Raw genomic sequence first — 17363 nt, 5'->3', positions numbered from 1 at the left:
CAGAGACTCTGTGTCCTGTTGTGCCAGGTTGTGCCTGGTTACTCCCCTCTCAACAAAGAGGTTTTCTAGAAACAAAGTCTCCAGGACCTGTATTAAGACATGTAGCTTCAGGCAGCAAATGGACTCCCAGAATTCCATTTGGAAACTCTTCATCTCTAGGGTTGCAAGAATATCCTATGATGTGGGAACATCTACTGGTGTGGTTGATACTGAGATATCAGCATTCAACTTCTACAGATGCAGATCAGATCTGCATTTATCCCTTCATTATCCCTGCATGGGAATCTGCTTGAATGCAGAGAGCAGTTTGCTTATCAGCTGATATTGTGGGACATGGAGCCAGCCTCAGTTGCAGACTCAAGAAACCACAAAATAGATGAGTTTCATATGTGATTTTGTGAAGTACAGAAAAAAAAAAAAGTGACAGCTACACAAGAGTGGCTATAGGGCTGTGAAAGAAAGTCTTTATACCTATGAAACACCTACAAAACAACAATAGGTGAATTAAGATGTTCTTTGGTAGGAAAAATAATTTTGATAGTATATTATTTATTACTTAAGTATTATTTATTAAATGCTGTCATGTATGACATTTACTCAGTTTTAGTTGTGCAGATTTCTAAATCAATGGATTTGTGTATTGCAGAGCCCTATCTTGGGCTGAAAGCTCAAGAATTAAAAAAATATATCTTTTCACTCATTGAACACCGGAGGTTGTTAGGCAGCCAGTTTTCAGGAAATACAGGTAACTTTGTCTAGAAAATCTTAGGTGGTGCATGGCCTACACTCATTCACAAAAATGTCTTCATGGAGGATGAGAAATGCCTCAGATCCTCAGAATTCCAAACAACAAAATGCTAGTCATGTGCCAGCCCACTGTGCCATCAGCAAGCCACACTGTCTGTTCTGTGGAAAACTGACTGGTGCCTCTTGTTCACTGCAGGATCTGCTCCTGTTCCTTCATTCCTGTGGCCACTCCTGGTCTTCTCCTCCTGAGTGCCACTCCACGAGGCTGGACACTACACTTCCATGCCTGTTGTCGATGTGCATGACTGAAGTGGCATTTTCATATTGGAATACAGTCAAGGCCCCTTAAAGCAGAGGGTTGCAAGTGTGAGAGTGAGATATGTTATTCCCTAATGACTTATTACCATCCCATTTGCAATTCAGATCAGCTCTAAATTGACTGAAATTTTTAAACACATAGCAGGCAGTTTAAACTAATGATTGTCTAGAGGTTCACATCTGACACGAGCTAAGCTTCTGCTCAAAACAAATTGCAAATAATTCCTTCCTTAGAGTCAAAATGTCACTTTTTTTACACAGAGCATTGTTACCAGATTTTGTCAGCTTCATGAAAAGAAGAGCCACAGCAAACTCTACAAAAAACTGCTGAACGTTCTGAGTTAGACAGCCGGGTGGCACTGGCGCTGGTCCCCACCCTCCCTTATTTACAATAATGTTTGTGTGTGCATGGATCCCTGTGGCCTGATGGAAAATCCTCCCCCCTGCTCCCACTCCCAGCACCCCTCAGCCTCCACCACGTTCCCTGGGGGCAGCAGCAGGAGGCCCAAACTCCCAAATAACCCTCGCAGGGAATGGGATGCCTTGGCCACCAGCATCTCTGTCCCCAGAGCTGCCAGGGTGAATGCTGGACTCCCCTTCACCCCAGGCATCCTGCCTTGTCCCTGTTGCCTGCTTGCCTTGGCCCACAGGGTGCAGTTTCAGCCACAGAGCTGAATGTGAGGGTGCCTGTGGTGTTTCATTGGGATGATGAGCACTGCATGGACTGATGGACAGTGCTGACCCTTGTGCTCCTTGCTGAAAAATGCCCGGTGCTGGCACAGAGATGCAGAGATGCCTTTTCTTCAGGCCCTGGAGATGTAGTAAAGAGGGCCTAATCCTTCATTGTTTCTGTTTTTCAGTCCTTGCAATGGCTGCTCAAAGCAGTATTTCAGAGTTTGAGTTTAATTCCACCAGGATTTTGAAGTCTTTAAGCTTGATGATGATAAAAAGGGAAAATCTTTAAAAATATCCAGTGGGGTGGAAATGGTTTGTTCACTTTTGTGCTTGAAATTGTGTTTCCCTTGAAAGAAATACCCCATCTGAAGGGATTTGCTGGAGAAATCTTAAAAACTTACAACTCCATATAACTAAATGCAAATAGAGAAGTATCTACTAATTTCTAGAGAGAAAAATCCTATCTAGAGAGAAAAATAAAATCCACTTTTCTTTGATGGAATCCTTGTGTATTTCTTCTTTGTAGAAACTAGCCAAAGGGATAAAGTTTGGGTCAATCTCTCTTTTTTACCCACAGTATTACTGGATCAGCTGTTTGTTGGATGTTACTTCTATGTCTGCACTACTTAGATGAATTGTGGTTCTTTTTGAACTCCAGAAAAAGGTTCATCACACTTCTTGTTGCTATTTATATTTTCCTCTTGAACTGTGTATTGATATACTTTGTACATTTCATTTCTCAAAAGCTTTTGCATAACTCAATGCTTAATGTTTTCTCAGTCTCTTTTCCCACTGAGCAATATTTCCTGAACTGCTGTTAAAATGGTAATTTGATGGAAATTTTCTCATGAGAGAAAATATGGTGATTATCTACTGAAATTTTAATTCCACTAAAAATTTTCATTTTCTTGCTGAAAAATGTGAAATCCAAAATGGATTTCAATCTACACATGGGAAGAAATCCTGAAACATTGTTTGACTGGCTTGATTTAAGAATGTCTCTGTATTTGTAAGGAAGTACAAACTAAAACCAAATGAAAGGACTTTTCTTTGCCTTCTTATTATATGATCATTGCAATTGAAAAATTGCTCTTTTTTTTTTTTTTTTTTAAGAAGATGGTAAATATAAAAAAACACCCCATTTCTTAAGCTTTTCTTAACTTTGTGATCTTTTTGGGAATATCTACCTGCTTGAAACCAGCTCTAGGAAAGAGGTGCATATGTGTTACATTTTCCTTATGCCTTCAATATGTACAGTTGAAATGTGATATACTTTGCATTTAACAAAAAACAGCAACAACAAAGAAAGGATCAGCTTACAGATTATGTATATGGATTAGTATAAAATAAGTTTCTGCTTTCAAAATAACCTTATAAGTGCCACCCACTCCCACTATATAAATCTATTTTGTTGGAGATATTAAATGCAGTTTACCCAGCTGCAATTAAGTATATGTAATAGAAGTATTGCTGATTGATTTTAAGGTTATAACTAAAACAAAATTATCTTTCATCTCTGAGGCATGAAAAACCACTTTTCATCTTTTGATTTGCTGGAGGGAAGGAATGCCATCCAGAGGGACCTTGATAGGCTTGAGAAATGAGCCCATGAAAACCTCAGGAGGTTCAACAAGCCCAAGTGCAAAGTCCAGCTCCTGGGTCACGGCAATTGCGAGCATCAATCCAGCCTGGGGGAAAAATGGATTTAGGGCAGCCCTATACAGAAGGACTTGGGGATACCAGTGGTTAAAAAATTGAATATCAGCTGGCAAAGTGCACTTTTAACCCAGAAAGTCATTCACACTCTTCATCAAAGGAAGTTTGGCCATCAGGCTGGGAAAGATGATTCTGTCCACTCTACTCTGCCTTTGTTAGATGCCACCTGGAGGACTCAGTCCAGTTTTTGGGTGCCCAGTACAAGTACTGTTAGAGCTGATCTAACTGAGGGTCAAAAATGATCTGATGGCTGGAACACCTCTCCTATGAAGAAAGGATGTGAAAGCTGGGGCTGTTTAGCCTGAAGAACAGAAAGTTCCAGGGAGAAATTATTGCTGTCTATCAGTATATAAACAGAGTGTCTTGTCCTGTACTGACAGGGGACAAACAGTTTTAGACTGAAAGAGGGTAGTTTTAGATCGAATAAAAGGAGGAAAATTTGAAAATAGGGTGGTGAGATGGTCAAACATTGCTTAGAGAATCTGTAGAGGCTCCATTATCACAAGTGTTCAAGGTCAGGTTGAATGAGGCATTGAGCAACCTGATCTAGAGAATATCCCAGCCCATCCTAGGGAGGGTTGACAAGATGTTCCTTCCAACCCAGACCATTTAGTGACTCTATGACTCAGTGTGTGCTTTGCAGGTGTTTGTTGACCGTGTCTGCAAGCATGAAGTACACACGCTACTGTTCTACAGTTCTGCTCTGCTCTTTGTCCTGGTAAGATTTATGCCATGACAAAAAATTATATTAGGCCAAGACAGTATTCTTAATCTCTTTGATATAAAGGCTATACCAGTTATGGCATGGCTTGATATTAAAGTGATGCGCACAATATAAATAATTACACAGGTAGGTACCTTTTCCCTCTCACAGCAACAGCATAGCTTTTTTATTTTCAGAGTTATGACACGTGCAGAAAGGGTATTCTAGAGGACCAAAAACATCTTGTGAAGCAGTGCTATTATCTAACACTGTATTAAAAGCTTCAAGACTTATTTTGGTATTAGTCTCTTTGTCTTATATTCATCTAAGCATTTCTTTCACTTTGATGGAATCTCAAGTGAAAATAAAAATAAATGGGTATCCTAACCTTCTTGAAAACCTTTTCTGATCCTTTTGCTTTACATTTTTTATGGTGCCATACATCAAAAGCTAATCTCTCAATAAACTCAGCCTGTGTGTTGCACTTTCTTCCATCACACGGCCCTTGAGAGAGCATGAGCGTATTTGCTAATACCATGAGGTATTTTCTAGTATGAGATGATAAAGAACAGAATCCTTTTTTTTCTCACTTTTATGCGACAGGGACACAGAAGAACAGCTTCCTTGCAAGAACACAAAAAAACACTTTAAAGAAATGCTGAGCTGCTTATTGCATTAACATTGACATGAGGACCCATGGTCTCTATTGCATGGGCCTCATAAAGATGCCATGCAAATCCAATCAATTCAAGTACCTTTTGTCATATTAAGTTATAGTACATGTGCTGTAGATCCAGGATGTTGGAACATCCAAAAGATTCTGAGGCTTTAGTTAGGCTTGGATAATCATCAAAAGCTTGCAAAGTTTTTGTGTTATATGAACTATTTTTATCCGTGAAATCAGGCTGGAAATCTCCCAAGACTGGGTCCTGGGGAAGATTATTGTTATTTCAATCATCTGGCTAAAGAAAGAGCCTATTGTCATGTGTGATTATTAGCCTAATCCTGCAAACCATGCACAATGCTTTCAAACATGAAGTCAGTAAAGGTAAGCACATTAATATCTGTATATATATTCCAGGAGCTATTTCTACTTTAGCAAAAGAGTGAAAACACCGGCAGAGAGACAAGCTGATGTCGTGTACCACACTTTCCTACTTGTTAGAATTATAAATAAACAGAACAGGGCCTTGTTGGGAAGGGCTCCTTTTTTCTTCTGCCTTAGTGTACAGTAACAGTGACTTGGTTGATGAGTGTGGGTCTAGAAATTCTAGTATTAATGTTAAATATATAGTATTCTTATTTGACACTGAATACTGGAGGGTGGCACTCACCTTGATAGAGAAAAATACTCCATTATTGAATGGGAATATTTTTAGAGTTTGTTATTTAATGCACGAATCAATTCCTATTCATTGAGGGCACATGCGTGTTGCCCACTCAGTCTTTGCAAACTCCTCTGCAAGACGTGGTATATGGTACAAACAGTAGGAACTTTCAGCTTCTTTGATATACTTTTTGAGCATTTTGATGACTCACATTGTCACTTGTGAATTAATAAGTGATCTGAGTTCTTCAGTGTAATGAATCCTATCATTTATTTTAAAAAGGGAAAACTGTTCCCGTAATTAGTGCGGTGATGTTTGATAAGAAAATTCCGTTTTTGAGGGACTATTATTATTAAATATTGTCAGTAAATACTCTTCATTTTTATGCTTGGTGAAGCACTTTCTGGTAGCTGACTTGATGAAATTTAGTGAAGAATTTGTGGTAAAAGTATTCTTTAACAAATTTTGTCTACTACATTATAATTTTTTTAAAAATGGAAATATTGAGAATATTGAAAAGGTGGGAATTTGTGGAAAAGGGTTCTGTTCAAGACATGTCTTCCTAAACCACAGTATGTTAACATGGTATTTGTGGATGATTAAAAGGGCATGAAAAAGAATTAGTGACGACGTAAGGAACATGGTCTTTTACTTCCCTCAGTGCACATTAAAATTGTAGATTGGAAGATGGGCTCTGTATCCTTCAAAACAGTTTTGCATTTTGCGTGTTCCAAAAGTCAAATGGAAGAAGTCTCTCAATTCCTACTTTTTTCACCAAAAATAAGGACAGTTTGTACTGCTTTCACTGTATGGAAAAAAAAAGATATAATTCAGAAGACATTAAGGCACCATTGCTTGTGTGTTTTTATTTACTCCCCATAGCTGAATGTGGGAAACAAAAAATCACCATGAAAAAATATAATTAATTTTTTTTTTTTTGTATTTAGTTATGGGAGATATATTGAAATGCAGCTTTAAAATCCCAATAATAATAGATATTGTTAAAATGCTCTCTGGTAGTCATTGAATTGTTAGGAGAAAAAAATGTTGGAAAACCATGGCTGACACTTCTACTGTTTTCCAGGAGAGATGATGAATTTAACCTCATTCCTTAAGATGGATATGAACATTAAGAACTTCAAAAGAGCATAATTACATTTTAGAACTGTTGTTTTTAAACCCTTTTTAGCGCTTAATATAGACCTGTGTGTAGCCAATCTTAAATTTCAGTTGAATTGAGCATTGAGGCTCAACATCAGATTTCAAGATTTAGCAAAGTGATTCGCAAGTCATTAAAAGGTTGTGACAGAAAAAGTCATATATGTTAATAGCTTTACAGATCAGCAGACCCAGTAGTTTCAGTGAGAATGTGCATGCCTGTGATTTTATTCCCATGCATGGTTGTACTACTGGATTTTTTTTGTGTATGGATATATACATAAGTATGATTACTGAGTTTACATTTCTGAAATAATTGGTTGCTTGTATAAATTTCATTTATAATAAGCAGACTCTGTTTAAAATGTAGCCCTCAGAGAATTTGTTGTTCAGAAATTAGATTTAGATGATGTGTGGTTTTTGCACTGTGAATCCCTTGTTATCAGAATTGTGGATTGTCTTTGAAATTATATTATAAAGGTCAACTCTATTGTACAGATGAGTTGCTATGCTGTAGACAAAACACTGGAGATTTTTGTAGGATCTCAAATAAAAAAGAGGGGAAAAAAAGGATAATAGAAAGATTATCACATTATTAGTTAAGCAACTGATTCTAAATGACACATACTCTCAATAAAATCTTCCCTTACTGGCTTTAAAATCATCCTCAAAATATTCTGTTTCCTACAGTGGTTATCTATCATCCTGGAGTCTAGAAACACACATGAATAGCAAGTCAAATTTCTATTTTGTGGAAATATTTCTATTTCTATGCTGCACTGTTGAGTTCAGTGATCAATGCTCTCAGTGAGCATAAATTGGCTTAAACTTCCTACCATTTAGATTTCATGTCACAAAGCGTTATCTTAAATTTAGTGCCATCTCTGGGAGTGTGAATATGATATTAAAAGAGGATAGAACCTGTATTTCAGCTAAGTGGACCTTTCCTTTCCATTCCTGTCACCATGCAATCTTAAATGAATAGAAGTAAAGATAAGAACAAATTTTTAAATATGGCAAATTTGGGCATTGAATAAATAATTAGAAAACTAGGTATTTTGTGAAGTAGCAAAAATTTAATACACTTGGGAAAGGTGCTTATAGATACCAGTTTCTTTTATTTAGAAAGAACATGCTTGTTTTCAGTTCAGTTTTATATAATATAAGAGTTTTTCTATGTAATTTCTTGTTAGACAAAAGACAATAGTTGCTCAGGGCTTACAAACATGCTAATTAACAAAATGTTAGAATCATAGAGTCATAGAAATAGACTTGTTTGGAAGGGCCCTAAAGTTCATCTTTGCATAAAGAGCCGATCCCCTTGTGGTCAGGGACACTTTTGTTGCTAGACCAGGTTGCTCAGAGCCAGTCTGGCCTTGAGCACTAGCAGGGATGGGGCATTCACGTCATCTCTGGGCACCCTGTGCCAGTACCTCACTGTTGTTATCTTGTATTGCACATTTCTAGAGTCCCATACTGTTGTTATTATAGTCTTAAAGTCCATACCTTCTAGCTGGTTTTCTACCAAGCAGCTCTTCTCTGCTATGCAGCTCTTCATGGCTTCACAGGGACTCCTCCAGGGCTCTCAGCCCACCCCTTTTATCCCACTTATCTTTATGAGCTACAGCTGCTGCCCAACTAAGGACTTCACAGCTGTAGCTCATTTGGAATAGCTGGGACCCACTCATCCAATACATAGGACCCTCACTACACCTCACCACCCTCAGTGTGAAGACATTTTTCCTAGTATCCATCTGTTAATATTAGGGTAAGTATGTGTTTTTCCTACCAGCAGCTCTAAGAAATAGATTTTCTAATTGAATTGTGGTTTGAACATTCAGGGTCTGAAGGGTATGCCCATAACGCACTTTACAGGTAGGTGTAGCTCCGAATGTGTTCATGGGTTCCTATGTCTCTCTGTCTCTGTGACAGCTGTGATGACTCAGAATATTAACCAGATCACTTTTTAATGCTACTTTAGTTAAGCAGCTGCAAAACAGATAGCTTTTCAGTTGTTTAGATTCTTTTTGTCATCCTCTTGTATCTTTCCTTATGAAATTAAAAAACTCATTATTGTGCTAAAATAGGCTATATAAAGCCAGTGCATGCAAGTTTTAACCAGTTGTTTTAGCACTGTAATTTTTAAGCAGTTAATGAAAGTCATTGTTTTAGATCTAGTCATATAAGTGTAAAATTATGAATGTCTACCCTATTAATCAAGTTGCTTTTGAATTCTAAAGAGATTCTGAGGTAGGAGTTTGCTCAGTGAGGCATAATTGTTTTTCCAGCTCAATACAGACTAGTCCCATTATTCATGTTTTCTTTTCAATAAGAACTCACACTGTAATTCTAAGCACTTATGATAATTACAAAGGACATATTTTCTTTTTCTTTTTTCTTTATTTTTCCTTTCCTTTAAAATGCTTCTTTTTCCCCCTTCCATTGGCATTATAACAAAAAAACAGAATATTAAAACCATTTTAAATTCTAGTTGGGACACTTGCATTTTGCCAGGCAAATTTTACCCATTCTCTTCCCTCACTGTGCTGTACAGCTGTGTGTTGTTAAACTGCTGTTGCATATGCCCCAGGTTTTGTGCATTTCAGAGCTTAAGGAAATATGTCAATTGTGACTGTCCTACAAGGAATTTGCTTACTGTAAAGGTGATTTTTATAGATTAAAATTGGGTTTAGTGTATACTTATCCAGAGAAAGCCTGAGGCAATCAATGATTGAAAACATGAAGAGATTAAGAGGCCATTATATGTATATATACACAATTAGAAATGCAAGTATCATCGTGTTCGTGGAGAAATGGCTAAAATGAGGCCTTCCTAGCAGTTGGTATTGTCTAATCTCTTACGTCAATACCAATTATGGCTGTGCTTATTCTGCTATGGTAATGAAAGGCTTCAGCCCTCAAACCCATCTTCTCTGGTGCTTTGCTCTTCCTCTGAGCTGGCTCCAACCTGGAGCAATGCAGAATGCTTATCTAGGGGGAAGCCAACTCCAGGAGGAGCTGATTTGAAATTAAGCTCCTGTTTGCTGAAACTGTGTGATGAAGCCGAGGCTGAGTTTATTTATTGCTTACAAAGACAACATATAGGTATGGTCTACAGCCAATGGCTTCCTTTGCAATTTGACTTCTTACTTGCTGTGTGACTGTAAGCCAGATTTTTTCAAAAGTGGTCAATATTTCGAGCTTTACAAATTTTCAGTATGTAACCATAGTGTTTTCAAATGAGTGTCCTAAAAGCTTTTTGACTCAACACAGAGTGAATGGAGACACATTCAGTTTAGCACAAAAGAATTGTAAGCTCATCTGGTGCTTTTTAATGGCTTCAAAATTCTCCAAGTAACTGTAACCACCACACTGCTTGGGAGGAATGTGAAAGGTAGATGGATATGATATGAATGCCCAGTCGTTGCCTTTTGAGACTACTGAAACCAGTTGGTTCCTTTGCCCTCAGATAGTTACCTCAAATATAGTGAACCTTCCCTTGGAAATACCTTTTCTCATCAGTAGAGATGTAAATATATCTTTATCTCTGTCCTTAAAAATCTCTGTCTTCTCTCTCCATGAATTGCATGGGGAATCAAAGGCTGTGTTAGTCAAGATGGATTTCTTAACCTTCCTCTCTCCTGCTCTGACAGATTTTGTACCAAGTAAAAGAGTTGATAAAAGCAGATTGGATTTCAGAAAAAAAATCCCTTTAGGGTAGTTTGGTGTGATTAATCTGCCTTTTTATGTCTCTGCTTTTTGTTTTCTCCCTTTTTGGAGAGGGTGTAAAGACCAGTGCAAGTAAGAAATCCTGTTATCAGTAACTGGAGATTGAGATCCCAAAAGAGAAGCTACTGTTAAAGGTATACAGCATGCCATCTATTTTTTATTCACTGATACCACCCAGTGTTAGATGCTTTTGGATTTAAGAACATTTTTATTTGTATCTGCATCCAGTTTATCACTGAAATGCTACTAGGGGAGGAGATCAGACAGAGAAGTATATTCTTGTCGTACAAGTGGTTGGTAATATTTTAAAGCACCAACACATGTGGTGCTACTTGTTGCAGCCAGAATTCATACAAACACATTGAAAGTTACTGATGATACAGATTCTGCACAGTGTGCCATTTTCATAAAGTGGCAAAGCATCAAGAACACACAATGAATGACTCCAGAACGTGATCAGGCCCATGATTACTCAGCAATTGTTGTCGTGGATTAGGCGGCACTTCAAAACCTTGAGATAGTTGTCAATTTTGTGGGAATCTCGGCGGAGGCAGTGCAGCAGGTTGTAAAAGGCAAAGAGTCTGGAGTCTTCATCAGCAAGCTGCAGGGATGGAAGTCCATCCCATGGAGTGTAAATCTCATTTTCGACCTCCCCAGAGTGAACCTAAATACACAAAGTGTTATTAATAGTAAATGATAGTGAGCCTGACTAGATGTAGAAGGCAGAATTTAAAATACTGTCCTTGAAGAATGTTAGTGTATGGCTTCTAATGTGCTTTCTCTTCAGGCGCACATTATTCTGTAAAATGTTCTATATCTTCATTCAGATTTTTAATGAATTTGTCAGATTTTTCAGTTTATTTTCCTAAAACATGTGAAAAGCATAATTGTCTCAGTAGTGTTTTAAGACAACTAGTGTATTAACCAGTATTCAAGGAAACCTGACTGCAGAGAAAGCAATCCTTCCTTCATGCTTGGCCTCATCAGGGACATCTCCCTTTGGCTCCCTCCACCTTCAAAACTTTGTTAAAACTTGTTCTTAGAAGTTGTTCTTGTGCAACAAACAGATTAGTCTCAGCCCTTATCAGAAAAATCTCTCAATAATAGATATTCAGAAGTACTGACTCCATTAAAAAAAAATATGCTGTGTGATACAATGACTTGTAATGTTAGAAAGCTACATGCGGGAACACATGTAGTAAGTTAGTATCTGAGGCGAAGACTGGTTTAGGTCTCCCTGTTTGAAGGCAATCATTAATTTTCTTTTATCACATAAATCTGCCTTTCATAGCAGGAAGGAAGTCTGTGCCTATTGGTTCTTGTGCACCATTCTTATTTCACACAAGTCATACTTTGAAAAGACATATAGGAGAGTATCTATGGAACTGTTATCATTCAGTTTAAGCAAAAGGCAAAAAAAAAATATAGACCCACTATGACTTAAAAATATGGTTTGACACTAATGAATGAGCCAGTCTTATCTCTTTCTGTAAATAATGTGAATGAGAAGGTGGTGACAGGGCAACTGGAGCAGCACCTGACTTCTCACTCTTATCTTGGACCCTCAGCTGTGCCATTTTTACACATGGATGTGTGATAGAGATGTATTTGATTACACTGATAAATGTATTTGTAGCCTGGATGGTATATGGTTTCTGAGTGAAGAGATACCTAACTGAATGAGAGACTTTGAGTGATCTAGTGGAAAGTGGTGGATACAGTGATGGTGGCACTCTTTGTGCTGTTCAGCTGCTCAGAGCAGTGAAGTCAGAAGCTCCTGTCAGCATCTAACTCACTGACAGAATGATAAATTCACCAACCGACAGAGGCCCCTTTAAAAATAAACAAGCAAGAGCTGGGTTTGTTCAGGAAAGCTTTCAATCAATTAGTGGCAACAAGAGCTATTCAAGTATGGGTTTTGTGAGACAACAGCCTTGTTGTCTAAACTCACAAGTATAGGGGGAGCAAAGTCAGACACAGAGTCGAGACGAATCGGTGTGGTGCGAAAAGAGAAATGAAAGATATCAAGGTTACTTTATATGCCACATCTTTGCAATCGCCCAGACCCACAGAGCTGTTTTAAACACAGTATCTGTTTCCAAGACCTCTGCATAATACCTAATTGTATACAGATGCATATAAATATGCTGAAACATATATATATATATATATATATATATATATATATATATGCATATGGAAAAAATGGGGATGTATCCTTAAACAATCAGGATTGCAAACTGAAAAGGCTCAAAGATAGAATGATCACAGTCAGTCCTGATGATTACACCTTCCCCTGAAGCATAGCTGCATGGGAGTGTCAGGGGTTATTCTGTGACAATCATATCACATTGTCTCTTTAGAAATTGCAAGTTTGCAGAAGAAATCTGAAAGAAGAAAACTGAAAAGTTCTCAGAATTGACTACTTTGTCTTCCTTTTATATTTTCACATCTATTGTTTCCTTTCATATTCCAGGTAGGGAGAGCCTATCAATGTACGTGTCTTCCTTAAAGCAATTGGCTGGAAGGGTGTTAAGGACTGACTTACCCGCCCAACTATTTTCTCCATTCCTTCTAGAAGTCGCTTGTTTTGTTCTTCAATCTCCACAGCCTTCCAAAGAATGGTTTCTGGAGCTTCTTTGATTCTTTGTACTTCAGAGGCCAGATGGATCAGGGGATCATTCCAGGAACGCAGAACTCCCAGAATTAAATTCAGTAGGTCTTCATGCTGCACACCCATAGAAAGGGAAGGTGGTTAAAAGAAGAAAGCTAATTCTGGTAAAATTAGAAGGCATTTAGAGCAGTGTCCTCAGATGCTGTGATTGAGGAACTTATTCCAGGACCTATCCGTGAATGTGCCCTACAGCCCTGTCTTAGATACCTCTGTGCAATTGCATTTTCAAAATTTGTCATTGGTGTCATTGTGTTCCACAATATTTGCATGAGCCATTCTGTGGTGGGAAATATAATTGAATACTCTCAGCATTAAAAACTAGCAAGCATAACTATGTCTCATCTCTGTGAAAGCAAATCCAGAGCTCCTTATCTGATTTTGGATGAACGTTTTAAATTCCACTGATTATATATTTTTTTTTAAATTTAGTATTGACTGGAAGGTGCACATTATGGTAAACCACCAAATAGCTTTTATTGCCTCTACATAACTCATCTGTCCTCCCCTTTGAACAACAGCGCTTCCAGCAGTAGCTCTCTGGTTTTAAAAATTGTCCTTTCTTGTGGGCAATAGGAATTCATCAAGCCTGTGGTTCAGTTCGTGGCAGTATTAAACCTTTTCTTCTTTGCTAGATGCACAACCCAGGGCTGTGAATTCTATTGCTCCCACTAGAATTTCTAAATGACACACTGAGAAGCTGGTGATACTGTGAGATTGGGAAGATATCACCACCACCATGAAACTCGTAGAGATTTTGCTCTGGAACAGCCCCATTTTTACAGCTCTGCTAATTTTTTTCTCCAGAGAATTTTCAAATCATATCTGTGAGCATAGACCGAATGAGATGATCCTCACTAAAGTTTATAATTATTATAAATGATGTAGGTATGTAGTGTGTTTCTATTTACACATATTTTGCAGATTTTCACATCCGATACACATTTTTGTATTCGGATGATGATGGGACCACTTTAGCCTACTGCTAACAGAAAGAATGTTTTTTATTAATGCCAGTGTTTTGAGTTACTGGAAAACGATTTACTTCTATCTATATATAGCAATATGTTCTTATGTTTGTGAATATATTAACTGTGTATGAGATGTTTTAAAATAATGTTTAAAGGTTGTGGTGCTCTCAGCACTGCACAAACACGATAACCAGCATTGCTCCATGAGGTTGTATTTTAACTGGAATTAAGATGCAGTGAATAATGTACCATACAGGAAAAGGAAGGGATGATGAAAGTCACTAGTACTTACATATGCTCTATGGTTTGTAACTTAGCATGTTAAAACCATTGAAATGTTAAATCAACTTTGAATTTTTGGTGCTTTCCTCTTCCTGGCTTTTTAATTCTGATTCAGTTGATCTCCCTCTCACTCTGAAAGATGCCTCAGTATTCTGTAACCCTCCTTCCCTTTCTTCCCCTGCTCTGTCTTACACTGAATTACACTGGAAGTGGGACTTACATGAATCTGCTGAGCCTGCTCCTTATCTTCAGGAGTGGTTAAGGACGCAGTGTGGCAGCTGTTGACAGCTTTTGCAATGAAACCCCGGCCCTGGGCGTAGCGTTCATCCTGCAGATCAGCGCAGACAGGTGTTATTAAGACAGAAAAGTAAGAGCTTCAGCTCAAACACTGTTCTAGCTAATCGATGTTCCACAGCTTTTATCACTGCTTTTGTACTGTAAAGGTCAAAAGTTTCTGGTGAGTCTCTAGATTGGAACTGGCACCCAGCAAAAACAAATGTTCCACAGATGAAGAATGATGGGAAAATGGCATCTTTTAATAGAAGTGCTGGGGATCTTAGCAACATTCAGGACTATATACCAATTTGGTCACCATTGGGACTTTCACCAGGCAGCAGTCATACTTGTTTACTTATTATATGTTAACAGATGTTTGTGATTAAAAAGTATTAAATTGCAATTTTATATTTTCCTGCTCTCAGGAAAAGACTACTTACAAATTCATTGAACATTTCCGAAGAGAGATAGTGAATGTAGTGCGAAAGTTTAACTGCTCGGTCAAAAAGCTCCTCAAGGGAAAGCTGGCAATTGACAGATCCATTGGGGCAGATTGGCATAGAGGTCACTCCTTCCTTTGTCAGAAGCATGTGGGACACCAGAAGGGCTGCCAGCAACAAACCTGTTCAAGTTTAAAACACGGTGAAATGGGCACACATTGACTTGCAGGTGTATTTAGAAGCAGCTGTCAGAGCCAGATGCTGGGTGATTTGGGTTGTGCTGTCACACAGCTCAGAGTACCCTCTGTGCTGGTTGCTCCAGCAGTTCAGGTCAGACACACTGTAATTCTATAATTCTTTTATCCTTTCTCCCCTTTATCATCCTGATGGTATAGCAGAGCCAGTTACAGAGTTTGAGGAGACAAGGCAACCTGTGCTGCATTGTACAGTGTATTCTGAAGTCTCTTACTACGTGTCTGGGTTTATAACAGAGTGATAAAAAGAAGAAAAAACAAATCAAACTTCTTCACAGTGCAAATATAGATACATATTTATATTTACACAGGTATATAATTTTGGAAAATAAATTGGTCCTTTTTTTTTCTTCTTTTTTTTTTTTTTTTTAACTTCCCTCCTCCTCATCCCAGAGGTCCTTTTCTTCTTGCAAACATTTGGAGTTAAAATTAATTTTTGTGGGAGGGTGGTTAGGTCACTCTTAAGGCTGTGATTGTCCTGGGAGTTCCTTCAAAAGATTTCCAGCAGCTGTGCTTCTTTGCTCTTTAGAGTTTAACCCTAAATTTCCTACTTCTAAGAAATTGGTGATAGTTTTTGCCTTTTCTCCTGAGTTTCTGAAACTGATATAGAGGACTTCTCATTATCTAAAAAAAACCTAATCTGCTTAAAGATTTTCATGGTAACTTAGCAGAGTTAAGTTTTTTATTCAGTGAAATAAAACATACAGAGAAAAGCAATGGCAGATAATTAAAATATTCGGTAAATGAACGTACTTGTTCTGAGACTTTTACTTCTGGAAATTGATGTGTTACCTATATTGGTTGACTAGACTTATTTAAAAATGCTCAATGAAAGTGTGCTTCAAAAATCAGCAAAACTATCTCCAAGGACGTCACATGATAAGTTTCTTTTTAGGTCTACATTCAAAAAAGTTGGATTTACACAATATTAAAGTAAGCCTTCCTCCTCCCCCATGAGCCAGGTACATGCTGGATACTGCATTTAGGAAAGTGCTCTAAGGAAAAACTGTGAAAACCTGAGACTTGTTGGCTTGGAAAGTCAATGAACATTTTGAAAACATTAATTTCAAAATTACCTCATCACCTCTAGATTTGTGGGTAATGACATCTAGTGTGCAGCAAACCAGTTCAGATCCAAAGTTTCACGTGCAGATGTGACACCCTTCAAGCCAATTTTTTGTTACACCACCCCATGCAAAGATACTCTTAGAAGACAAAAGGCATCAAGTTCCTTTCTTCAGGCCCTTTCTGGAAAATTATGTGGCTGGAAGACCTCAGCCTCTAGATTTGTTACATTTCAGATGCCTCCTAATTCAATCGAAATGGAAAGAAGCATAAAAATTATCATCAGGCGAATGTCAAAATTCTTACCTTTCAGTGAAGCCCCCCTGGTGCTCATGGTCGGCATCCTGGATGGTGACTTTCTCTACCAGAAAGACACCTCGATGCTTGCTGCTGTTCTCCGCACATACCACTTTTATATACACCATCCAGGCTCCATTTTGCATACATTCAACAGGTTGTGGAGTTTGCCTCGATAATTACAAACATCAAATTGCCTTTCTTCCACATTCATATTCAATATTTTTTGGTTCTTTTTTTTTTAATTTTAGCTGTGAGGGGGAATTTCATTAATAAGTTGAGCTGTGGGATCCCAAGTACGATTGAATGAAGAGAGTGCCAATATTTTGCCCTGAATGAGGTGAAAATGCCATTGATCTTGGAAATCTCCAGTTCTGAGACAGATATTCTCAATGCTTCTAGCCTGCTGTTCCCACTCCCCATGACGATCTTCTCACCTGTCCTTGTTGCTTCAGTCATCTAAACTTGCTTAAATTAAAATTCTGGCTATTAGTGGGAGGCAAACAGTACTTTACAGGATCCCCATTGAGAGAAATAACATAAATTGAACAGAAATTTGTCCAGAGTAAAGGGAACTGAGGCTCCTGTAAAGAGAGGTCACTATCTGTAAGATTGTAGATATGAAATTCATGGTCAGCTAAAAAATATATTACACAGCACGCATCTTGGTATAACTTATCCTCTGTCTGAGAGAAAAATAGGCCGAGTTTTTCCATTTATAAAAGGAAAAATT

The 17363-nt window shown here is 38.0% G+C and overlaps 1 protein-coding gene across 1 annotated transcript; it reads right to left on the bottom strand.

The window, feature by feature from the left end:
* Positions 1-10597: 10597 nt before the first annotated feature.
* On the bottom strand, positions 10598-15188 carry PRL (prolactin). Its single transcript, XM_005481776.2, has 4 exons — positions 15015-15188; positions 14519-14626; positions 12923-13102; positions 10598-11038 (listed from the first exon to the last, which is right to left on the bottom strand). The coding sequence occupies exons 1-4, from the start codon at positions 15162-15164 to the stop codon at positions 10847-10849; spliced, it is 630 nt and encodes a 209-aa protein (XP_005481833.2). The 5' UTR covers positions 15165-15188; the 3' UTR covers positions 10598-10846.
* Between the last annotated feature and the right edge of the window lie 2175 nt (positions 15189-17363).

Source organism: Zonotrichia albicollis, chromosome 1 (assembly GCF_047830755.1).
Source record: "Zonotrichia albicollis isolate bZonAlb1 chromosome 1, bZonAlb1.hap1, whole genome shotgun sequence".
NCBI classification, from domain to species: Eukaryota; Metazoa; Chordata; class Aves; order Passeriformes; family Passerellidae; genus Zonotrichia; species Zonotrichia albicollis.
Note: the sequence above shows the minus strand (reverse complement) of the source record. Positions and strands in the feature narration are given on the sequence as shown.